Source organism: Rhinolophus hipposideros, assembly GCF_964194185.1.
Source record: "Rhinolophus hipposideros genome assembly, chromosome: X".
Classification (NCBI taxonomy): domain Eukaryota; kingdom Metazoa; phylum Chordata; class Mammalia; order Chiroptera; family Rhinolophidae; genus Rhinolophus; species Rhinolophus hipposideros.
Window position 1 is genome coordinate 38849411 of NC_138046.1, and position 26891 is coordinate 38876301.

A 26891-nucleotide genomic window follows, 5' to 3' on the forward strand; every position below is an offset into this window, starting at 1 on the left:
TATAGTGGTCGTTGATCTTAACTAAATTAAAAGCTCAGACCATCTGAATTATCCCAAATTTCTAGTAGTTAGCATATTTCTAATGAAATATTACTGTATAGACCGTTGTAAATATTGTAATATTATCTATTTATGGTTAAGGTCTGCTATATTTACAGATGCCATTCATTGGAATTGAAATAATCTTGAGTACTAATCAGAATCAATCACTGGCATTTCTGACTCAAATGAACAATGCAAACAATGTAGCTCCTGATCCATTAGTAGCAAAATCTGTTGTCTTTGTGCACCTTTTCTATTCAAAAGTCCAATTTTTATTTAATAATAATGCTTTCATCTGAATAGTTAGTTTTAAGTTAAATTATAGGTAATTTGAGGTTTATATCACTAATAAATAGGAACATATTTCATGTTTTTCTCTGTTTGCTGGAAGTGGGTCCTTATGCACATTGATCTGGTTTCTTATACGGGAGTATAACATATTCAGATGTAGTATCATATGTTACTCCAAAAATGTTATATCTCTTAGCAAGTCTGTGATAAATTTAATCTTTCAACAAATAACTATTGAATCTTTCTTTTAAAGATTTTATTGGGGAAAGGGAACAGGATTTTATTTGGGAACAGTGTGTACTTCCAGGATTTTTTCCAAGTCAAGTTGTTGTCCTTTCAGTCGTAGTTGTGGAGGGCGCAGCTCAGCTCCACGTCCAGTTGCCATTGTTAGTTGCAGGGGGCGCAGCCCACCATCCATTGCGGGAGTCCAACCAGCAACCTTGTGGTTGAGAGGACGTGCTCCAACCAACTGAGCCATCCGGGAGCTCAGTGACAGCTCAGCTCAAGGTGCTGTGTTCAATCGTAGTTGCAGGGATCAGAGCCTGCTATCCCTTGCGGGAGTCAAGGAGTCAAACCAGCAACCTTGTGATTGAGAGCCCATCGGCCCATGTGGGAATCGAACCGGCAGCCTTCGGCGTTAGGAGCACGGAGCTCCAACTGCCTGAGCCACTGGGACAGCCCTACTGAATCTTTTGAATGAGTCTCATGTCAATATGAGAGGTAACGAAGAAATTAAACACATAGGGAAAAAGGGAAGGACATTCTAATCAAGAACCCTGGTCATTAGTGGTGTAAGTCTATTATCCCAATCCTTTACAGATTTGCAGTTATGTTCCTATTCTGGCATTTATTTTAAAGTCCCCTTTTTTAGTTTATGGGGCCTTGAACAAAGGCACTGAATAAACTTTGTTAATAGATAAAACTTGATGAATTACTGATGATGTGGGGGGAATTTTAGTATTCCTAACTAAGAAAAAAGATTTTAATATTTATTTTGTCTTCTGGTATAGTAAAAACAGACAAAGTCTATTTATCAAAACACTTGCATAGCACTTACTAAGTGCCAGGTACTGTTCTAAGTACTTTGGAGTAAACACAATTATTGTCATTTCTATTTTACAGATGGGGAAATTAAAGAACAGGGAGGCAAAGTAATATGCTTCACATCACTTTGCTAATAAGCAGCTGAGTCAAGATTTGAACCCAGTGCCTATGCTATGTTGCCTGTTTACCTACTGTAGGTAGCCTAATATCAAATGAACAAACACTTTCAAATCAATACAGTTTTATTGTTTTTTAAATATTTTACAGTAACTCAGGTGAACTTCTCAATAATGTCTTAATAGAGGCCTCGGTGACCCTTTAAAAAATAGGTTGATTTGATAGCATCATTTGTTAATAAGCATTTTATTTTTATGGCTTAAACATATGTTCTATACTATTGCTATTTTATAAGTTGCTATGAGATCATCTCTGAAGTGTCCATTACGTAATCATCGTTTGACAGATGTTAATTTCTTCCATACTGAGTAAAGTGGGTACAAAGATAAGCTTCAATGACTGGAAAATGTTTTAAGGAGATACGTAGTTCTGCTCAATAATCAGAAGATGTCAGTGTTAGGACACTTGAGAAAAATTGAATGTCAACAATTTTTTTCCCTAAAATGTGAAAAATAAATTATAAAGTTGAGATACTGCTCTCTAAATTAAGTCAAAACCGTTATTCAGCATTGCCAGTATTTTCATGATTAAAAATCAGCGATTCCAATGAAATGATGTTCTTTCAAAATGAAAATTTCTCTTAATTACCTGTCACCTAACATGCAAACTGATTATTCATAGGATGTGTTACTGAACTTAATCTGGACATTAAACGTTAAAATCTACTACTCTGGAAATTTATATCAAAATATCTCTGAGCTTGCTCAGCGATGACTCCTTTAGCTTTGCTTTATTATGAAACATACAGAGCTATTGTGCAATTTTATCCTAACAGGTATAAATGACTGAGCCATAGGATTTCTTTGTGTTTCATGATAAATTGTTCATGATGCTATTATTCAGTATATTTATCAAAAGTGTTTGTATGTGTGTATGTGTGTCTCTGTTACTGCTTCTTAGTTGACAAGATTAATTTTGGTTAGTATGTTTTTCAGGCAAGCCCCTGAAAATAAGTAAAAAATGTTTCAACATATTGGCCAGATTACGTGAGCAAAAGAAGATAAACTAGGTCAGATTATATTAGGAAGTAAATCAATTTAGGAGAGTTAACATTAATTCTTCTAGACTCCCCTGCCACTGTCGTGTTGATTACTACTCTAGTAAATAAAATTTAATGTCCTTGTTGTCAAAATAAAATCACTGCATTTCTCAAAGTAAAGGTATTCCAGGAAATACACTACTTATTAAAAATCTTTTTACAGAAATGTATTAATATTATTTTAATAAGATATACAACAAAATATAAAAATCTAACCGGTTGATAAATTGTACAATATAAATTAGTAGCTTTAATTTCTGGTAACAATAATAGCACATGAATTTCTAAATGCATTTCGCAATTGATTTCTAAACCAGAAAAGTTAAAAAAGCATTAGAATAACTATACCAAATTAATTTTAAGGATTATTTGATTTATTGAAATGTCATATGTAATTGCCTTCAAACGTATCTCATTACTATTGTGATAAAACATTGTGACTTACAATACTCATCTGATTTTATAATATAGTACAATATTTTAATTTCAAGGCTAACCCCAAAGGAAAATATTTTATGTATTTTTTATTTTCATGGTTAATTTTATACTGGAATAAGGAAGCCAACTGGGCTTGTGAAATTACCTGATTTGTTCTGAGTCAGAGTTTGTCCACAGTTACTGTCTTTCCTGTGAAATTAATAAAATCTTCAGAGATGAACTGACATTTTTGTTTCTGAAGAAGCCTTTATTGTGGTATTTCAATTTAGATGTGATAAAACTTTAGTTATTCAGACTAATATTAATTGAGGACAGCAGACTTCAATTACTAAAAAGATTGAACTTATACAATACATTAAAATCTATATATATATTAAGTTTTGGCTTCTAGGACCTTTAAATATGTGCACTAATGCAAACTAAGTACTGTATTTCCCTTAAAATAAGATCTAGCCGGATAATCAGCTCTAATGTATCTTTTTTTTTCCTTTTATTGGGGTGACAATTGTTAATGAAATTACATAATTTCAGGTGTACAATTCTGTATTACATCATCTATAAATCCAATTCTGTGTTCACCACCCAGAGTCAGTTCTCCTTCCATCACCATATATTTGATCCCCCTTACCCTCATTTCTTTCCCCCCTCCCCCCTTAACCTCTGGTAACCACTAAACTGTTGTCTGTGTCTATGAGTTTTTCTTTCTCATTTGTCTTGTTCTTTTGTTGTTTCTGGTTTATCTACCACATATCAGTGAAATCATACGGTGCTCTGCTTTTTCTGTCTGACTTATTTCGCTTAGCTTTATACTCTCAAGATCCATCCATGTTGTCACAAATGTTCCTATATCATCTTTCCTTAACACTGAATAGTATTCCATTGTGTATATATACCACAACTTCTTTATCCATTCATCTATCAAAGGACATTTTGGTTGTTTCCATGTCTTGGCCACTATAAACAAAGCTGCAATGAACATTGGAGCACACGTGTCTTTATGTATAAATGATTTCAAATTCTTTGGGTAGACACCCAGGAGAGGGATTGCTGGGTCATATGGTAATTCTATTTGTAATTTTTTGAAGAACCTCCACACTGCCTTCCATAGCAGCTGCACTAGTCTGCATTCCCACCAACAGTGTATGAGGGTTCCTGTTTTTCCACAGCCTCTCCAACACTTGTTGCTATTTGTCTTGTTGCTGATAGCCATTCTGACTGGGGTGAGGTGATATCTCATTATGGTTTTTATTTGCATTTCTCTGATGATTACTGATGTTGAGCATTTTTTCATATGTATATATGCCATTTGTAAGTCCTCTTTGGAGAAATGTTGCTTCAGGTCCTCTGCCCATTTTTCAATTGGGTTGTTTGTTTTTTTGTTGTTGTGTTTCATGAGATCCATGTATATTTTGGATATTAGACCCTTATCGGAAGAACTGTTTGCAAAAATCTTCTCCCATTAAGTCGGTTGCCTCTTTTATTTTGTTGATGGTTTCTTTTGCTGTGCAGAAACTTTTAAGTTTCATACAGTCGCATTTGTTTATTTTAGCTTTTACTTCCATTGCCTTTGGAGTCAAATTCATAAAATGCTCTTTGAACCCAAGGTCCATAAGTTTAGTACCTATGTTTTCTTCTATGCAGTTTATTGTGTCAGGTCTTATGCTTAAGTCTTTGATCCATTTTGAATTAATTTTGGTACATGGTGACAGATAACAGTCCAGTTTATCTTTTGCACATAGCTATCCAATTCTGCTAGCACCATTTATTGAAGAGGCTGTCTTCCCTCCATTGTATGTTTTTAGCTTCTTTGTCAAAAATTATCTGTCCATATATATGTGGTTTTATTTCTGGGTTTTCAATTCTATTCCATTGGTCTATGTGTCTGTTTTTCTGCCAATACCATGCTGTTTTGATTATTGTAGCCCTGTAGTACAAGCAAAAATCAGGGAGTGTGATACCTCCAGTATTGTTCTTTTTTTTTTAATATTGCTTTGGCTATTCGGGGTCTTTTGTGGTTCCAAACAAATCTGATGATTTTTTGTTCTATTTCTTTAAAAAATGCCATTGGGATTTTTATGGGGATTGCATTAAATCAGTATATTGCTTTTGGTAATATGGCCATTTTAACTATGTTGATTCTTCCAATCCATGAGCATAGAATGTCTTTCCATTTCTTTGTGTCATCTTCAATTTCTTTCAAAAATGTCTTATAGTTTTCAGCATATAAATCCTTCACAGCCTTCGTTAAGTTTATTCCTAGGTATTTTATTCTTTTTGCTGCAATTGCAAAGGGAATTGTTTTTTGTATTTATTTTTCTGAGATTTCATTGTTAGTATAAAGGAATGCAATGGACTTTTATGTGTTCATTTTGTAGCCAGCAACTTTTCTGTATTCGTTGATTGTTACTAACAGCTTCTTGGTGGAGTCTTTAGGGTACTCTATATATAGCATCATGTCATCTGCAAAGAGTGATAATTTAACTTCTTCATTCCCAATTTGGATGCTTTTTATTTCTTTCTCTTGCTTGATTGCTCTGGCAAGGACTTCCAACACTATGTTGAGAAGCAGAGGTGATAGGGGACAGCACTGTCGTGTTCCTTAACGTAGACCAAAGGGCTTCAGTTTTTCACAGTTAATTATGAGATTAGCTGAGGGCTTGTCATAGATGGCCTTTATTATGTTACGGTATTATCCTTCTATACCTATTTTATTAAGTGTTTTTATCATAAATGGATGCTGTATCTTGTCAAATGCTGTTTCTGCATCAATTGATATAATCATATGATTTTTGTCCTTTATTTTGTTTATGTGATGTCTCACATTGATGGATTTGCTGATGTTGAACCATCCTTGTGCCCCAGGGATGAACCCCACTTGGTCATGATAAATAATCTTTTTAATGCATTGTTGTATTCGATTTGCTAAAATTTTGTTTAGGATTTTTGCATCAGTATTCATCAAAGATATAGGTCTGTAGTTTTCTTCTTTTGTGTTGTCCTTACGAGATTTTGGTATCAGGGTAATGTTGGCCTCATAAAATGAGATAGGGAGTACTGACTCTTCTTCAATTTTTTGGAAGAGTTTGAGAAGGATTGGTAGTAGATCCTGTTTGAATGTTCATAGAATTCAGTAGTGAAGCCATCTGGTCCCTGACTTTTGCTTTTGGGAAGGTTTGGATGACTGATTCACTTTACTGGTGATCGGCCTGTTTAGATTTTTCAGTTCTTCATGGTTCAGCCTTGGAAGGCTATATGTTTCTAAGAATATGTCCATTTCTTCTAGGTTATTGAATTTGGTGGCATATAGTCCTTCATAGTATTCTTGAATGATCCTTTGTATTTCTGTGGTGTTCGTGACAACTTGCCCTTTTTCATTTCTGATTTTGTTAATTAGTGTCTTGTCTCTTTTTATCTTAGTGAGTCTAGCCAAGGATTTGTCGATTTTGTTATATTTTTCAAAGAACCAGCTCTTTGTCAAAGTAATTTTTTCTATTGTCTTTTTGTTCTCTATTTCATTGAGCTCTGCTCTGATTTTTGTTATTTCCTTTCTTCTGCTGCCCCTGGGTTTCACTTGTTCTTCTTTTCTAGTCTTTAAGGTGTAACGTGAGGTTATTTATTTGGGATTTTTCTTGTTTCTTGAGAAAGGCCTGTAATGATATAAATTTCCCTTTTAAAACTGCTTCCGCTGCATCCCAAAAATTTTGGTAGGATCTATTTTCATTGTCATTTGTTTCTATGTATCTTTTGATCTCTGCTCTAATTTCTTCTTTGACCCAGTCGTTCTTTAAAAGTATGTTGTTTAATCTCCATGTATTTGTGTTATTTCCTGCTTTCATTTTGCAGTTGATATCCAATTTCAAAGACTTGTGATCAGAGAATACGCTTGGTATGATTTCAATCTTCTTAAATTTGGTGAGGCTGATTTTGTGTCCCAATATATGGTCTATCCTTGAGAATGTTCCATGGACACTCAAAAAGAATGTATAGTCTTATGTTTTAGGATGAACTGCTCTATATATGTCAATGATGTCCATTTCATGTAATATTTCATTTAGGACTGCTATTTCGTTATTTATTTTCTGTTTGGATGATCTGTCCATAGCTGTCAATGATGTATTTAAGTCCCCAAGCATAATTGTGTTTTGGTCAATTTCTCCCTTTAGTTCTGTTAGTAGTTCCTTTGTATATTTTGGTGCTCCCTGATTGGGGGCATAAATATTGATGACTGTTATGTCTTCTTGTTGTATAGTACCCTTTACCATTATGAAATGCCCATCTTTGTCTCTTGTTATCTTTTCCACCCTGAAGTCTGTTTCATCTGATATCATTATGGCTACACCTGATTTTCTCTGGGTACCATTTGCTTGGAGTGTCAATTTCCACCGTTTCACTTTGAGTCTATGCTTGTCCTTGTAGCTGAGATGTGTCTCTTGGAGACAGCATATGGTTGGGTTTTTGATCCAATCTGCTACTCTTTGCCTTTTTATTGGTGAGTTCAGTCCATTTACATTTAGGGTGATTATTGATACGTGAGGATTTCCTGTCATTCTATCTTTAGTTTTCTGGTGAGGCTGTGTCTCCATTGTTGCTTTGCCTTTTTGTTGTTGTCTATTAGTTCCGTGTGGTGGTATTCTATGATGTTTCCCTCTGTTTCTTCTTTTATTACAGCATATATTTCAGTTCTGGATTTTTTTTTTTGAGTGGTTACCCTTAAGATTTTTAAAAGAACGTTTGATATTTAGCGTGTTCCATTTTCTTCAGCAAGCTTACTTTCTCCATTCCCATATTCCGGTTCAGGCCTTTGTTCTGCCCCTTTTGATGTTTCGGTTGCCACAAATTGTCCCTGTTGATGGTGGTCTAATAGCCTCCTTTAGTATTTCTAGTAATGCAGGTCGTGTATTAGAAAATTCCCTCATCTTCTGTATGTCTGGAAAGGTCGTTATTCCGCCTTCATATCTAAAGGATATCTTTGCTGGATTTATTATTCTTGGCTCATGATTTCTCTGTTTCAATAGTTTGAATATTTGGTTCTACTCCCTCCTGGCTTGTAGAGTTTCTGCTGAAAAATCTGGTGATAATCTAATGGGCTTTCCTTTGAAGGTTTTGTCTTCTTTTCCCTGGCTGCCTTGAGGATTCTTTCTTTGGTGTTAATTTTAGACAGCTTCAATACAATGTGCCTTGGAGAAGGCCTGTTAGGATTGAGGTAATTATGTGTTCTATTTGCATCTTGGATTCGAGGATCCAGTTCTTTCCACAGATTTGGGAAGTTCTCATTAACAGTTTCTTTGCATATATTCTCTGTTCCCTTCTCTCTTTCTTCTCCTTCTGGTATGGCCATTATTCTTATATTGCTCTTTATGATAGAGTCAGAAAGTTCTTGTAGAGTCCTGTCATTTCTTTTAAGTCTCAAGTCGCTTTCTTCTTCAATCTGTGTAATTTCCAGATTTCTATCTTCGATGTCACTGATTCTTTCCTCCATCTGGTCAGTTGTACTACCTAAGTTGGTTATTTCATTCTTAATTTCTTCTATTGAGTTCTTAATCTTCAGAAATTCCATTTGGTTCTTTTTTAGAATTTCAATCTCTTTCGTAAAATGCTCATGTTGTTCTTTGATTGCGTTTCTGAGTTCATTAAATTGCCTTTCTGTGTTTTCTTGAATCTTTTGAGGTTTTTCAGAACTGCAATCTTGAATTCTCTATCATTTAAGTCACATATTTCCATATCTTTAAGTTCCTTTTCTGGAGACTTTTCACTTTCTTTCTGAGCTGTCTTGTTGCCTTGGTTAATCATGGCAATTACGGATTTATTATTTCTCTTCCTAGACATCTACAGGAGTGGCTTCTGCAACAGGTTGATAAGAAGAGGTCTTTCTTTTGTTTTCCAATACTTGTTAGAAAAATGTTTTATTTTCTCTCTGACTGCAGCCTTTTTTTTTTCTCTCTGACACAGTAGTGCTATATTTTCTCTGCTCTTTTCCAGTTTCTCACACGATGGGGGGATTCCCTGGGAGATGGGCCTCTCCTCTGTTAACAGTTCACCTGGGTCATTGGGCACCACGTCCCTGTGGGGGTGCGGAGAGCTTTTGAAGTTCCAAAGCTCTTTCTGCACCAGATTCAGAGCCCGTATGTTTCAGCAGTTCTGTTTTCTTCCCGGTAGTTCCGGGAGCAGCGAGCATGGAGCACTGATCTAGGTCTGCGTCCTGCGCCCGCGCGGCTCTGTCCCCGCATTTCTCCCTTCCTTCCTCCCCCACTTGCGCAATTCGCCCACCTGGAGGTGAATTCAGTAGTGGGCCTCTTCGTCTTGCTTGTCCGCTGTGCAGGGAGTCCTTTGTGGAGTTCTTGTTGTCCGATTAGTTGTAAATTCCAGGGGAGCTTTACAGAGGCTCGCCTCATGACGCCATTTTGATCATGTGCTCTCTAATGTTCTTTTGAAGCAAAAATTAATATAAGATCCAGTCTTATTTTACTATAAGACCAGGTGTTATGTATTATTAATTTTTGCTATATCAATTTTTGCTCCAGAAGATGCATTAGAGCTGGTTGTCCGGCTAGGTCTTATTTTCGGGGAAACACGGTATCTTTCTAAATTTTCATGTGTAATGGATATTTTTAATTAGAAGAGTAGTTGTGTACCAATAATACAAGTCTTGTTATCTAAGTTACTGACTGCATCATCCTGTTTCTTTCCTTTATCAATTATCCACTCACGCTTCTTTATCCTTTGTATCGCTTTACTTTCCGTGCTCAGACCTCTTCCATTATCCCTGATTCCCCTTTCAGCTGTTGCCTTATCTCTTTGCATATATTTAAGGCCAAATTTTCCATTTCTATGTCTCCAGCGTCTTATCACTCCTTAACCCACTACAGTCTGGCTTTCACTTCCATTTCTCCATTGAAGTAGCCCCTCACTAGAGCGTTACATATGGCAAAATCCAGTGTAGCATATGACGGTGATGACCATGTCTTTCCTCTTGAAACTCCTTTCTTGGTTTATGCCTCACATTTTTCTTCCCTAATTCTTCTGTTTTCTTTTTGATGTTCTTGTCTCACTTTTCTTCTGCTTGCTCTTTAGGGTCTCATCCTCTCTTTCTTACTCTAAAAACTCTGAAGCTTTTATGAATCCAGAGGTCTCTTATATTCATCTGGCTCTGAATTTACATCCCATAATTTTTTTTCTGGTTTCCAGACCTGTGTTTCTAATTATCTAGATGCCCGACATTCATTTAACATTCAGTATTTCTCCCTTTCCTGCCCATCACCTTTTTTCCTATTCTTAATTTTACTTAATGGTAGTGGTATCTGTTCTATTGTCTGAGCTTTATAACTCACTCTTTTTCAGTTTTCCTTCTCTCATTCCCCTTATCTAATTGGTCACCAGGATGTTGATTATACGTCTTTTCTGCAAATCATCACCTCTTCTCCATCTCTACCACCCTGGCATTTGTTGGAACCCTCAGTAATTTCTTGTCTGGGCCATTGCAATAACTTAATTTTATTATATATTTTAATTAAACTTTATTGGGGAGACAATTGTTAGTAAAGTTACATATGTTTCAGGTGTACAATTCTATAATACATCATCTATATCTCACATTGTGTGTTCACCACACAGAGTCAGTTCTCCTTCCATTACCATATATTTGATCCCCTTTACCCTCTTCTACCACAGCCCTCCCCCCTTACCCTCTGGTAACCACTAAACTATTGTCTGTGTCTATGAGTTTTTGTTTCTCCATTTGTTTTTCTTGTTCCTTTGCTGTTTTCAGTTTCATATCCCGTATATCAGTGAAATTATATGGTTCTCTACTTTTTCTCTCTGAGTTATTTCAGTTAGCATAATAATCTCAAGATCCATCCATGTTGTAGCAAAAGGTACTATTTCATGTTTTCTTACAGCAGAAGAGTATTCCATTGTGTAAATATACCACACCTTCTTTATCCAATCATCTGTTGGTTGTTTCCATGTCTTGACCACCTTAAATAAAGCTGCAGTGAACATTGGAGCGCACATATCTTTACGGATAAATGTTTTCAGATTTTTTGGGTATATACACAGGACAGGGATTGCTCTGTCATATGGTAATTCTATTATTAATGTTTTGAGGAACCTCCACACTGCCTTCTATAGCGGCTGCACCAAAAAAAAAAGCGGCTGCATTCCTACCAAAAGTATATGAGGGTTCCTTTTTCTCCACAGCCTCGCCAATGCTTATTATTTATCTCGTTGATGATAGCCATTCTAACTGGTGTGAGGTGATATCTCATTGTGGTTTTCATTTACATTTCTCTGATAATTAGTGATGTTAAACATTTTTTTCATATGTCTGTTGGCCATCTGTGTGTCCTCTTGAAGAAATGTCTCTTCATGTCTTCTGCCCATTTTTCAATTCGATTGTTTGTTTTTTTGTTGTTCAGTTGTATGAGTTGCTTGTATATTTTGGATATTAGCCCTTTATAGGAGGCGTTTACACAAATATCCTCCCAATCGGTTGGTTGCCTTTTTACTTTGTCGATGATTTCTTTTGCTTTGCAGAAGCCTTTTAGTTTGCTATAGTCCCATTGATTTATTTTAGCTTTTATTTCCCTTACCTTTGAAGCCAAATTCATAAAACCCTCTTTTACCAATAAACAGTAAGTAAGTTGAATCAGTCATCCGAAACTTTCCCAAAAGCAAAAGTCCGGAACCAGATGGCTTCACTATGACCCTACCAAACATTCAAAGAGGGTCTAATACCTGTCCTACTGAAAGTCTTCCAAAAAAATTGAAGAAGAGACAGTACTCCCTAACTCATTTTATGAGGCCAACATTACTCTGATACCAAAACCTGGTAAGGATAACACAAAAAAAGAAAACTACATACCAATATATCTGATGAATACAGATGCAAAAATCCTAAACAAAATTCTAGGAAATAGAATGCAACAATGCATTAAAAAGATTATACATCATGGCCAAGTGAGGTTCATCCCAGGGGCACAAGGAAGGTTCAACATCCACAAATCCACCAATGTGATACATCACATAAAATAAAGGACAAAAATTACATGATTATATCAGTAGATTCAGAAAAAGCGTTTAACAAGATTCAACAATCATTTATGATTAAAACACTTTATAAAATGGGTATAGAAGGAAAATACCTCAACATAATGAAAGCCATATATGACAAACCCTCAGCTAATCATAATTAACGGTGAAAAACTGAAGCCCTTTGGTTTACGTTCTGAAACTTGACTGGGCTGTTCCCTGTCACTCTGCTTTTTAACATAGTATTGGAAGTCCTCACCAGAGCAATCAGGCAAAAGAAAGAAATAAAAGGCATCCAAATTGGGGATGAAGAAGTTAAATTGTCACTCTTTACAGATGACATGATGCTATAGATAGAAAACCCTAAAGACTCCATCAAAAAGCTATTAGAAACAATGCAGGAATACAGTAAAGTTGCCAGCTACAAAATCAACGTACAAAAGTCCATTGCATTCCTATATAGTAACAATGAAATCTCAGAAAAAGAAATGAAAAAACAGTTACTTTTGCAATTGCAACAAAAAGAATAAAATACCTAAGAATAAACTTAACCAAGTATGTGAAAACTGTAAGACATTTTTAAAAGAAATTGAAGAAGACACAAAGACGTGGAAAGATATTCCGTGCTCATGGATTGGAAGAATCAACATAGTTAAAATATCCGTATTACCCAAAGCAATATACAGATTTAATGCAATCCCCATCAAAATCCCAATGGCATTTTAAAGAAGTACAACAAAAAAATCATCTGATTTGTATGGAACCACAAAATACCTTGAATAGCCAAAGCCATTCTACGAAAAAAAAAATCCTGGAGCTGTCACACTCCCTGACTTCAGCTTGTACTACAGGGCAACAATAATCAAAACAGCATGGTATTGGCAGAAAAAACAGACACACAGACCAGTGGAATAGAATTGAGAACCCAGAAATAAAGCCACATAAATATGGACAGATAATTTTTGACAAAGAAAACATACAATGGAGAAAGGACAGCCTCTTCAATCAATGGTGTTAGGAGAATTGGAAAGCATCGTGCAAAAGAATGAAACTGGACCGCTATCTGTCACCATGTTCCAAACTTAATTCAACATGGATCAAAGACCTAAACGTAAAACCTGACACAATAAACTGCATAGAAGAGAACATAGGTAATAAACTTACGGACCTGAGATGCATGCAGTAACTTAGATTTTAAGTTAAAGTATATTTTACTGTGATAACTTCTTAATGGTCCTTCTTCAGTTTCACAGCTTTCGCATAGATCCCAGGCTTAAATTTCTTTATTGGCTTCCCATTTTTAATAACATAAAGTTGGGACATCTTAAAAACTTCATCGACTGTATTTACTTCTCTAAGTTTTATTACCTGTCACAATTCGTTCTCCTCAACTAACCACTTTATTCTTTCTTTTTTACATAGGCTGAGGTTTTTCATTCCGTTGTGTTTTCCTTTTTCTGGGAATGCCCATTAGCTCTTTTATTCTTTGTGAATTCCTACTATTTATTCAGAACTTAGAGATGGGAATATAGCATACTGGTTAAGAACCTGGGCTTGTAGAATCAAACTTGGGTTCTAGCCGTTACTTGGAATATATACTAATTGTTTGACTTTGGGAAATTACCTCACCTTATTGAGCTTAAATTTTTTTAATCTTCAAAGGACTCTAATAGTTGTAAGGATTGTTATAACTATTGAATGATTTAATGTAAAGTGCTTAGTACAGCACTTGCCAGAGGGTATGCACTTAATAAATATTAGCTTATTATTCACTCAAATGACATTGTTTTGTGTTTGTTTGTTGTACCAATCATTTATTGAGTATTCTCAAATATGATATGAAAGGATTTCGCAAAGATTAGAGGTACTGGGCAAAGAAGGTCATGGTCAGGAATAACTGTGCCCTCCACACTGGGCCCTCTTCATTGGTACTTGTGTAGCTGTCACTGTTGAGTTCCTCGCAAGAAAGACAGTAGTTCAAAAGCCTATAAGATGCCAGCACTATACAAACCCCAGTGATGCTCCCTTTCTTCACATTGACATACTTGTAATACTGATCAATAGTAACCTCTTAGAACTTCTTCAACAGTGCCTTTAGGGGTAAAATCCCGCATTAGTTTCTAGCTTGGCAGCTCCCCTATTTTGACATCCATGAGTTTCTTCTTCTTTACTGGTATGACTGATTCCATCTTGGAGTCCTGGTGTCTGCTGTCCAAATGTCACTCTTGTTGAAGTAGAATAGAATGAAGAATAGGTGCCGTAAGCCAGCATTTGCCTAGGGATAACAGATAGGTTTATTCACACATGCCAACTCCATTCAGTGGCTGCCTAGAATATTGGATTGAAAGCAAATTGAGGCTATGTTTGGGATTACTTGTAAAGGGCACCCTGGCAGGTTAGTTGTCTTAAATCACAGGAGACACAGTGGAGGAACTTAGGTTTTGTATTTGTCATTCCTAATACTGCTTAGACCCTAATTTGTGGTTGATCTATCAGATAGGTTATCTGTTTTTCCAAGAGTTATGGAAGATAAAGCTGCATAAGTAAAAGGAGCTGTTAAATAGCACCTTGAATGCCAGGCAAAGAAGTTTGGACATACCAGAAGTTAGTAGGTTTTTCAACCAGAGAGTAAGGAGTTGCAAGTAGTGTTTTGAGAAGGCTAGTCTGCCACTGATTTACAGGATTATTTGTAGTGAGCAAGAATCAGAAGTAAGCATTCTAGTGGTTGTCATACTGTATTTCCTTGATTCTAAGAAAACTCATTTTTTCACATACTAGCCATTTTGATATTGACCATATTACCTCTGCATCTCAGTATAAAGTAAAGATAGTAGTACTCGTATTTACCTCAGGGTTGTTATGCAGATTAAATGGGTTAATACATGTAACACACTTCAATCAGTGCCTTACCTGTAAGACGTTTCAGTCAGTGCCTGATATATAGTAAGCTCTAGCATAAGTGTTAGCTATTACCACTATTACTACTAATGTATAGTCAATATATACGTTTAATATAGTATTTTTTTAAACTGAAATCAGTAGGTTTCATAATAATAGACATTTTTGAGTGGTGAGATTGCAGACTAGGTGTGAAAGAATGGGGGCCTATGATAGGGTGAGAGTTGTGAGAATTCAGAAGAAGTCTGAGATAACAAAATCAATTGACTTGATGTATTAGATATAACGGATTAAGAAATAGGATTTCAGACAACCATCACATTGCAGAACTGAGTGGAAAATGGACTGATTTAGGGAGGAAATGTTAATAGATACATGTAAAGTCCTTAAAATTATGCCATGCATATAGAAAGTACTGCATGTGTTAGCTATTAATAAGTAGTAGGATTCTTTATAAACTGGTTATATATTTCAGCATACTATCAGGTAATTTAATAAAAATACCAAAATATGAATAAACCTCACGTATAATTTGCTACTAGAGAATTCATATGTTCAAGAAAAAATAAAGTATGTGTTTTAAATATTTTTCAGTATAAATCATCAAAGAAGAGTTCAAGTGGCCATGAAAACCATGAGGTGAGAAAAGAGGATAATATTAGCAATTACTTCAGATATTTACTTTTCATTTGTAGTTGGCTCAATCGGAGTAAAACGTAGTCCATATTTTAGTTTCTCTGGTGTTGATTCAATGCTGGGTTTTCTTCAATAATAAAAACTGAGGATCATCATATAATTATTAATTATTTTTAAATTAAGGTTTATTGGGGTGACAATGGTTAGTAAAGTTACTTAGATTTCAGGTGTACAATTCTGTATTACATCATCAAAGTATCACATTATGTGTTCACCACATATATGACCCCGTTTACCCTCTTCTAGAACCCCCCCTTGCCCTCTAATAACCACTAAGCTATTGCCTGTTATGACATTTTGTTTCTTTATTTGTTTGTCTTGTTCATTTGTTGTTTTCAGTTTTGTATAACACCTATCAGTGAAATCATAGGGTTCTCTACTTTTCTGACTTATTTCGCTTTGCATTATAATTTAAGGGGGATGGGGGGAGGGAGATGAGGGTAAGGCGGGTCAAATATATGGTGATGGAAGGAGAACTGATTCTGGGTGATGAACACACAATGGGATTTATAGATGATGTAATACAGAATTGTATACCTGAAATCTATGTAATTTCACTAACAATTGTCACCCCGATAAATTTAAAAAAAGAAAAAAGAAAAAAAAGATCCATTTAAGATGTCACAAATAGTACTATTTCATCTTTTCTTATGGCAGAATAGTTTTCCATTGTGTATATATACCAAAACTTCTTTATCCATTCATCTATCAAACAACATTTTGGTTGTTTTGTGTCTTAGCCACTGTAAATAAAGCTGCAATGAACATTGGAGCACATATATCTTTATGGATAAATGTTTTCAGATTTTGGGGGTAGATACCCAGGAGAAGGATTGCTGATTCCATTGTTAATTTTTTGAAGAAGCTCCACACTGCCTTCCATAGCAGCTGCACCAATCTGCATTCCCACCAAAAGTGTACAAGGGTTCCTTTTTCTCCACAGCCTCTCCAACACTTGTTACTATTTGTCTTGTTGATGATAGCCATTCTGACTGGGATGAGGTGATATCTCATTGTGGTTTTTATTTGCATTTCTCTGATGATTAGTGATGTTGAGAATTTTTTCATATGTCTACTTGCCATTTGTATGTCCTCTTCGAAGAAATGTCTCTTCAGGTCCTCTGCCCATTTTTTAATTGGTTTTTTTGTTGTTGTTGTTGTTCAGTTGTATGAGTTCCTTATGTATTTTGGATATTAGCCCCTTATCCGAGGCGTTTGAAAATCTCCCATTCAGTTGGTTGTCTCTTTATTTTGTCAATAGTTTCTTCTGCTGTTCAGCAGCCTTTTAGTTTGATATAGTACCATTCATTTATTTTAGCTATTAGTCCTCTTGCCTTTGGAGTCAAGTTGATAAAATCCATTTCGAACACAAGGTCCATAAGTATGCTAACTATGTTTTCATCTACGCAGCTTGTTTCAGGTCTTATGTTTAGGTCTTTGATCCTTTTTGAGTTAACTTTGGTACATGGTGGTAAAAACAGCCTAGTATCATTCTTTTGCTCGTGCCTTTCCAATTCTCCAAGCACCACTTATTGAAGAGGCTGTCTTTTCTGCACTGTATGTTTTTGGCTTCTTTGTCAACAATTATCTGTCCGTATTTATGTGGGTTAATTTCTGGGTTCTCAGTTCTATTCCATTGGTCTGTGTGTCTGTTTTTCTGCCAATACTATACTGTTTTGATTATTTTTGCCCTGTAATACAAGCTGAAGTCAGGGAGTGGGACACCTCCAGCATTGTGCTTTTATCTTTGGATTGCTTTGGCTATTTGGGGTCTTTTGTGGTTCCATACAAATCTGATGATTTTTTGTTCTATTTCTTTTAAAAATGCCATAGGGATTATGATTGCGTTAAATCTGTGTATTGCTTTGGGTAATATGGCCATTTTAACTATGTGGATTCTTCCAATCCATGAGCCTGGAATGTCTTTCCATTTCTTTGTGTCTTCTTCAATTTCTTTCAAAAGTGTTTTATAGATTTCAACATATAGGTCTTTCACATCCTTGGTTAAGTTTATTCCTAGGTATTTTATTCTTTTTATTACAATTGCAAAGAGAATTGTGTTGTTGTTTTTTATTTCTTTTTCTGACATTTTATTGTTAGTATGTTGGAAAGCAATAGACTTTTGTACGTTGAGTTTGTAGCCTGCATCTCTACTGTATTCGTTTATTGTTTCTGATAGCTTTTTGGTGGAATCTTTACCATTTTCTATGTATAGCATGATGTAATTTGGAGAGTGACAATTTAACTTCTTCATTCCCAATATCAATGCCTTATATTTGTTTCTATGCATGATTCCTCGGGCAAGGGCTTCTAACACTATGTTGAAAAGCAGAGAGGGTACGGGACAGGCCTGTCATGTTCCTGAATATAGAACAAAGAGCTTCAGTTTTTCACAGTTAATTATGAGATTAGGTGAGGGTTTGTCATATATGGCCTGTATTATGTTAAGGTATTTTCCTTCTATACCTATTTTACTGTTTTAATCATAAATGGATATTGTATCTTGTCAAATGCTTTTTCTGCATCAATTGATAGAATCATATGATTTTTGTCCTTTATTTTGTTTATGTGATGTGTCACATTGATAGATTTGCGGATGTTGAACCATCCTTGTGCCCCAGGGATGAACCCCACTTGGTCGTGATGAATAATCTTTTTAATGCATTGTTGTATTCGATTGGCTAGAATTTTGTTTAGGATTTTTGCATCTGTTTTCTTCGGAGATATTCGTCTGTAGTTGTCTTCTTTTGTGTTGTCATTAACAGATTTTGGTATCAGGGTAATGTTGGCCTCATATAATGCGTTAGGGAGTACTGTCTCTTCTTCAGTTTTTTGGAAGAGTTTGAGTAAGACAGGTATTAGATCCTTTTTGAATGTTTGGTAGAACTCACTAATGAAGCCATCTGCTCCCGGACTTTTGGTTTTGGGAAAGTTTCAGATGACTGATTCAATTTCCTTACTGGTGATCTGTCTATTTAGATTTTCCGATTCTTCGTGTTTCAGACTAGGAAGATTTTATGTTTCTAATAACTTGTCCATTTCTTCTAAGTTATTGAATTTGGTGGCATGTAGTCCTTCATAGTTTTCTTGGATGATGATTTGTATTTCTGTAGCATCTGTGATAACTTCCCCTCTTTCATTTCTGATTTTATTCGTGTCTTTTTTTTTCTCTTACTGAGTCTAGCCAAGTGTTTGTCAATTTTATAAACCTTTTCAAAGAACGAGCTCTTTGTCACATTAATTTTTTTCTATTGTCTTTTCGTTCTCTGTTTCATTTAGTTCTGCTCTGATTTTTATTATTTCCCTTCTTCTGGTGACCTGGATTTCATTTGTTCTTCTTTTTCTAGTTCTCTAAGGTGTAATATGAAGTTATTACCTGGGATTTTTCTTCTTTCTTGAGATAGGTCTGTAATGATATAAATTCTCCTATAAAACTGCCTTTCCTGCATTCCTAAAATTTTGGTAGGATGTATTTTCATTCTCATTTGTTTCTATGTATGTTTGAATCTCTCCTCTTATTTCTTCTTTGACCTGTCTTTCTTTAAAAGTATGCTGTTTAATCTCCACATATTTATGGTTTTTCCCACTTTCTTTTTGCAGTTGATATCCAATTTCAAAGCCTTGTGATCAGAGAATATGCTTGGTATGATTTCAGTCCTCTTAAATTTGCACAGGTTGATTTTATGTCCCAATATATGGTTTATCCTTGAGAATGTTCCATGTACAGTAGAAAAAAATGTATAATCTGATGTTTTAGGATGAAGTACTCTACATATGTCAGTCATGTCCATTTCATCTAATGTGTCATTTAGGGCTGCTCTTTAGTTATTTATTTTCTGTTTGGATGATCTATCCATAGCTGTCAATGATGTATTTAAGTCCCCTAGTATAATTGTGTTTTGGTCAATTTCTCCCTTTAGTTCTGTTAGTAGTTGCCTGGTATATTTCGGTGCTCCCTGATTGGAGGCATAAATATTGATGACTGTTATGTCTTCTTGTTCTATAGTTCCCTTTATCATTATGAAATGTCCATCTTTGTCTCTTGTTACTTTTTTGACCCTCAAGTCTATTTCATCTGATATCAGTATAGTTACACCTGGCTTTCCCTGGATACCATTTGCTTGGAGTGTTAATTTCCACCCTTTCACTTTGAGTCTATTTTTGTCTTTGTAGCTGAGATGTGTCTCTTGGAGGCAGTGTATGGTTAGGTTTAGTTTTTTGATCCAATCTGCTACTGTGTGCCTTTTTATTGGTGAGTTCAGTCCAATTACATTTATGGGAGTATTAATATGTTAGGATTTCCTATCATTCTATGTTTGGTTTTCTGGTAAGACTTTGTCTCCATTGTTTCTTTGTTTTTTTTGTTGTTTTGTTGTTTTCTATTATATTTGTGTGGTGGTATTCTATGATTTCCCTCTGTTTCTTTATTACATTATATATTTCAGTTCTGGGTTTTTTTTTAATTTATTGGGATGACAATTGTTAGTAAAAGTATATAGATTTCAGGTGTACAATTCTGTATTACCTCATCTATAAATCCCATTGTGTGTTCACCACCCAGAGTCAGTTCTCCTTCCATCACCATATATTTGATCTCCCTTACCCTCATCTCCCACCCCCCCCCCCACGGTTACCATTGAGTTTATGTAAAACAAAGTTTCATATTTAGAGTATTCCATTTTTTTTAGCATGCTTACTTTCTCTGTTTCTATATTGCCGTTCAGGACTTTGCTCTCCCCTCTTTTATATTTTGGTTGTCACAAATTATCCCTATTTATGCTGATTGAATAGCTTCCTTCAGTATTTCTTATAATGCAGGTCATGTGTAAGGAAATTCCCTAAGCTTCTGTATGTTTGGAAAAGTTTTTTTCCTCTTCCATTTCTAAAGGATATCTTTGCTGGATATATTATTCATGGCCCATAATTTTACTCTTTCAATAGTTTGAATGTTTGCATCCATTATCTCCTGGAATGTACATTTTCTGCCCAAAAATCTGATGATAATCTAATGGTCTTTCCTATATAGGTTACTGTCTTCTTTTCTGTGGCTGCCTTGAGGATTCTTTCTCTGTAGTTAATTCCTGACAGCTTTAATACAATGTGTGTTGGAGAAGGCCTGTTGGGATTGAGGTAATTAGGTGATTTATTTCCTTCTTAGATCAAGGAAGCAGTCCTTTCCACAAGTTTGGAAAGTTCTCGTCAACTCTTTGTTTGAATATACTCTCTGTTCCCTTCTACCTTTCTTTGCCTTCTGGTGTGCCCATTAATTTTATATTGCTCTTTCTGATGAGCAATATGATGAGTCATAAAATTCTTGTAGAGTTGTTTTATTTGTTTTAACTCTCAAGTCTCTCTCTTTTTCGATCTGTGTCATGTCCAGATTTCTATCTTTGATGTCTGTGATTCTTTCCTCCACCTAAGCTGGCTATTTTGTTCTTCATTTTTTCAATTGAGTTCTAAATCTTCAGAAGTTCTATTTGTTTTTTGTTCTTTTTAATTTCATGTGTTTGGTAAAATGTTCATTTTGTTCTTTGATTGTGTTTCTGAGTTCATTAAACTGCCATTCTGTGTTTCTTTACGTCTCATTGAGTTTTTTCAGAACAGCGCTGTTGAATTCTCTTTCATTGAAGTCACATATTTCCATGTCTTTAAGTTCATTTTCTGGAGACTACTCATTTTCTTTCTGAGCTGCCTTGTTACCTTGGTTATTCATGGCAATTAGTGAATTATTATTTCTCTTCCTAGGCATCTACAGGAGTGGGTTCCGCAACAGGTTGATAGGAAGAGCTGTTTCTTTTGCTTTCCTGTAGGTGTTGGTAGAATGCTTTATTTTATTTCCAACTGCAGCCCTTAATTCTCTTTCACGCTGTAGTGTTATATTCTCTCTGCACTTTTCTGGCTTCTTACACAGTGGGGTTTTCCTTGGAAGGTGTTCTTCTCCTCTGTGAGTAGGTTGCCTGGGTCTCAGGGTACCGCCTCCGTTCAGGTATGTGTAAAGCTTCTGGAGTTCCGAAGCTCTTGCTGCGCGGGATTCAGGGCCATGTGTTTTAGCGGCTCTGTTTACCCCTGCAGGTATCTGCCCAGATAGGTAGGGGCTGGGGCAGGGTGGGTTGTGAGAGGTGGCTATGAGTAATGGTGGCGACCACCAGTACAGCCCATCCAGCACCCGAGTCTCCCTCCCCTTTGCCAGAAGTAGTTGGGCTGAGAGTCCATGGCTGTGGGCCACAGTTCTCAGCACTGTAAATATTCTGTTCTTTTGATCTGACACTGCTACCATTCTGCTTCTAGCACTGGGCAGGTGGCGGTGGGACAAGCTCTGGGATGGTAGAGAGGGTCGACTATGCTCTGTACCTAAGCTTCTGTCCTCTGCCTGTCAGTGAGGTCTTAAACCGCTGTTTTCACCTTTCTTCCCTCAGTTTTTGCACCGAGGTCTCTGCCTAGAGCATTGGGTTCAGCCATGTTATATGCTGATCCTTCATGCAGGACTGTGGGCCATAAGGGGAGAGCTAGCATTCTGAATTTTTCCCTCTCCCGTGACTGTGGTAGCTCTGTAATGCAGAGATCGGAGTTTTCAGCTAGGTCTGTGTTCTGGGTCCCATGTCTCCACACTTGCCCCTTCCCTCCTCTCCTGTTTGCCCTATTTGTCCACCTCTAGATGATTTCAGTTGCTCGTCTCTTAGTCTTGCTTGTCTGCTGTGCAGGGAGTCCTTTGTGGAATTATAGTTGTTCAATTTGTTGTAAGTTCCAGAGGAGATTTCAGGAGGCTCACCTCATGCTGCCATTTCTGTGACTTCATCTATGTAATTATTAATTTAATCATATAATTTCCATGTGTCTTTTATTTAGAACAGACTTTTCATAATTCAGTTTTAGAATTTTATTAATATTATTCTTGAAACTGTAATTCATGAATTCAGAATTTTTACATTTTCCCATCTTTTTTCTTCCTATATCAACCTGGTGGGCAGTTGAGGTTTGTTTGTAATTTATTAATCTCTTTCCACAAATTCTCTGTAGTACATTTAAAATTAGATTTCTACGGTTTGTGCATTTTTAATCTTTTTGCTTTTGACCATTTTAAGCTATGCAGCTTCCCAGTATTTTTCAAATGGTATATTCTCATCACCACAAATACTGTATCTTTCTGTATTTTTGTTTCAAGGGATTGGTAGTTAATTTAATATTTCTTCTTGGCAAAGCTTCTGAAAATTCCTTTAATTTTGGGAAATGGAATCACACAGAAAACATTTGCTGAACCCTGAGCTTGAGGTTCAGCTTGGCTGTTCTCCCTGTCCCTTTACATTTTATATCCACTTTTGTCCTGCCTACTTCAATATCTAATCATTTAGCAAGACCTACTTTTTTTTTCTTTTTTGATACTGAAATATTTTGAATATATCCCCCATCTGCATTTCTGATATTTCTGCCCTGGCACAGGCCCTCATCACTTCTGGCCTGTACTACTGCAGTAGCATCCTTGCTCTTCTTTCCCTTTCTCCAGTCCACTCTCCCTGCAGCCACAATGATTATTTCAAAGAATATAAGTATGATCAGGCCATTCCCTTGCTTTGAAATCTTCAGTGTCTCCTTATCACTTACAACGTAAATTCTAGGTCTGTCTTGGTCAATCCCTTGTGGTAGATCAGCCTCAACTCCAGATTTGCTGTCCTTTCACTGAACTCTCAGCATTGCAGAACTGCTCAAAGTATTCTACACTCATCCTTTCATTTATTGCTCCTGTGTTTTTCTTGTCCTCTCATCTTGGAATTTTGTTCCCTTCTTTTTTCTAGTACATACTTACTCAGTTTTTGCTTTGTCAGGAAACTTGCCTTTCTCTACCACTCTCACCATTTCCCCTCATGCCCTTTATCTGTGTCTTGTTATTGCCATTCAAGGCTCTGTTGTTTTACTGAGAAGGTTGTATTACCTATATAAATGAATCTGTTTTTCCTCTAGACTGAGAGATCCTTGACTGGATGATATTTTACTAAATTTCAATATTCCCTATGTCTAGCACAGTACCTGACATATAGTAGGAAGTCAGTAATCATTTGTTGAATGGTGTGAATAAATGTACTATGTGGTATACATATTCAAGATTAAATATTAAGATTTTTGTGTTAGTTTGTTAGTAGTCATTCAAAAAAAAAAAACATGGGACATTTAATATTGTTTTATGCAATTAAATTCTGTTTAATTATTTCTAAGTGTATGTTAGACACACATAATTTTCCAGGTAAACACTCTTATTTGGAATAATGGAATTTTTACATACTTCCAGGTACCTGCCTCAGATTGTAATGTATTGTTGTCATTTCCCATCAGGAATTAATCTGAACACATGGATCTTTCTAAGAACTATAAAAAGTTTTTCTTTTGTGATATTTAAAGGAAATAAATTTATAGAAAAATATTTGGTGTGAGTAGATAGTACTTCTAAAACTTTTACATGATTATGAATCACCTGGAGATCTTATTGAAATACAGATTCCTATTCAGTAGGTCTTGGGTGAGACCCGAGATTCTGCATTTCTAACAAGCTCCCAGAGGATGCTGATGTTGCTGGTTCACAGACCACACTTAGAGTGGCAAGGTGACAAATGGTATTTTCTAGATTCTTCCTTTAGCAGTTGATCAAAACAATTTTCAGTTTTCTTTTTATATGTCTAAATCATCGTCCATGTTTTAATTTCATGTTTTTTCTTTTTTTAATATATTTTAGCAAGAGGGTGATAATGCTAATATGTCACCACAATCTCCAGTATCATCTGAGGTACAAGTTCCATTTTTATATGTGTTTATATAAGTTTCTTTCTTGTCTCTTCTCTAAACTCATCTTTCTTTTTTTTTTACACTAATTTATTCACCCACATTTAAAAATCCACATAGGTTAATTTATACAAACCTAACCTATAAAAAATTCTCAGAACACCATCTGTTTGTACAAATATTCATAATAAATATAACTTGTTACTCATTGGAAATTTCTGATAGATCACAGAAAAGAATTGATTTTACGTAATTTATATTTTGTTGACTTAATCCATATTTTCAAATAAATGATAGAAACAGCTTTAAATTTTTAAATTTGAAAAAAGTACTTCAGCATTGTGCAATGACCTTTGGTTTTTCTCATAACCATTTAGGTCTGAAAGCAATGCAAGAGAAACTTCCTTTTTCCACGAGAAACAACCCTGTAGTGGGTTGTTCCTATCGACAGGAGGGTACACATTTCCTAGTGTCTTAGATATGGGAGGTCATGGGAAGAAGGGGTAGATGAGTTTTTGTGAGATCTCAGCCAAATACTCTGATGGTTTGAATGACTGGTTTTTGAAATTTAGTTAAATCTACTGTTTTACAACAAGAGATAAATTTTTAAAATTCTAAACAATATCTTTACTTCAGATTACCTTATTTATTATTCTACAACTATATTGGTATTAGTAAATAAATGAGTATACATTCATTTGGTGAATTCAGGACTTTGTCTAAATGTTTGAATGATTCAAATTCACCATTTGTTAATTAGATAGTATTTCATTTTATATAGGTAGTGTTAAATATTTTTAAAAGCTAGGATTATTTGTCTATTGAGTTAGTTGTATTATAAAACTTTTAGATAGACTTGGACATTAGTTTTATAAGCATGTTTCTAAATTATTTATGGCAGATAAAGTGGTTTACATTCTTTTAGAAAATAATTTAGGATATCCTAAAAGTAATCTTTGTCATGCTTTTGTAAGTCTTTTACTTTCAGTTACAACAAATATAAGCATCTAAGTGACTACTTATTTGCCTAGTAGCTTTGTGATTTTATGATCTGTGATCATGGGTAGAATATTAGTGTCAGTTTTCTCAAGGAAATTATATACTAATATACTAGTAAATACTAGTTGCTTATATACTAATGCATTTTGCTTGCATTTGGATAAGTAAAGTTTTTGTCAGAAATTCATAGCATTTGAACCAAAATAATGAAGAGAAACTGGGGCTTGTAGATGGATAGGGTGGTGGGCATGTGTTTTGGTAGCTCAACTAACATTCAGCTTGAACTGCCTACCTTATCTTAATCAGCAGAAGATTCGAGATTCAGCATAATTCTGATTGCTTCAATTTTATCTGTGAAAGGAAAAATGATAAAAAATAATTCATGCTTTACTACTAACAAAGGCTTACCTGTACATGTACCTATGAGCAGTCCCATGAACTGGGTATTATCCTCATTATTTCACAGCTGAAGAGACTGATAACTTTGCCCAAAGAACTCAGTCAATAAATGGTAGAAAACTGACTGAAACCTGGACTTGAGCTACGTCATGGTTGTTGCGCAGATCAAATAAGATGCTGCTAAAATTATATTATCCTACCACTTTACATTTACAATGTGCTTTCTTTTATTTATTTCAATTAATCTTTACAACACCCCATTTTAAAGATGAAGAAACAGTAACAGAAATTAAATGTGTTGTTCAAGACTTAGCCTAAGCTTTCTGACTCCAATTTCAGATTTTAAAAAATATACCACAGTTTTTTCCACAGTGTACAACTAACTGTGTGAAAGCACTTTGAAGCAATGTGCATTCAAATAGAAGACATAATAATTTATCACCTATCATTCTGCAGCCCCTATTAGTATGAATGTGTAGATTTCCCTCAGATTATCCACTGTCAATTCCATGATAGATACTGAGTACATGTTGCTTGTTTCACTTACCTTTTCATTGAAGTTTACTTCATTTTTAGAGATACTTTAATTTGGTTTTTCACTCAAAAATAATATCTATTTATATACTTCAATAATTTTCTTTTTCATTTTTCTTAGGCTGTGAGTGAGAAGTATTAAGTATTTAAAGGCTTATGTAGTTAGGTCAATTAGAAAATATTTATAGACCTTATAAAAGTGAAATTATTAATTTGAGTTGAAGCAGTTTACATTTCTCTACTTCATTAATCATGAAAAAATAAATACTTCTCAAAATTGGAATTGATATAAATAACTACCTTGATTATTTTGAAAGAAAAGAGGTTTTATCTGTTTTCTGTTTTTAGGAATATGATAGAACTGATGGTTTTTCACATGGTCCTTTTGGCTTGAAGCCTAGATCAGGTAAATACGTATTTTGTAAATAAAATTTTTGCTTATAGTATATGAAACTAGAGTTTCCCAGCTTAAATGGGACTTGATTCCACAGTTTTAAGTATACATAGATTATTTCCCTTCTCCTAAAAGTAATTTTCT

General features: G+C 35.2%; 1 protein-coding gene across 7 annotated transcripts in view; it reads left to right on the forward strand.

Annotated features, from left to right (window-relative positions):
* Window positions 1-26891, forward strand: part of LRCH2 (leucine rich repeats and calponin homology domain containing 2) — a 188345-nt gene that overhangs the window by 139836 nt on the left and 21618 nt on the right. For 4 of the 7 annotated variants that reach the window (XR_013992931.1, XR_013992932.1, XM_081042437.1 and 1 more), the window contains 3 exons: window positions 15551-15595; window positions 24375-24425; window positions 26702-26759. Coding sequence is in view for 4 of the 7 variants with exons in the window: in XM_081042437.1 (XP_080898563.1) it covers window positions 15551-15595; window positions 24375-24425; window positions 26702-26759 (154 nt within the window). In the remaining 3 variants the exon portion in view is untranslated. The remainder of the gene's footprint in view (window positions 1-15550; window positions 15596-24374; window positions 24426-26701; window positions 26760-26891) is intronic. The other 3 variants (XR_013992933.1, XM_081042438.1, XM_081042436.1) reach the window with 1 other exon arrangement.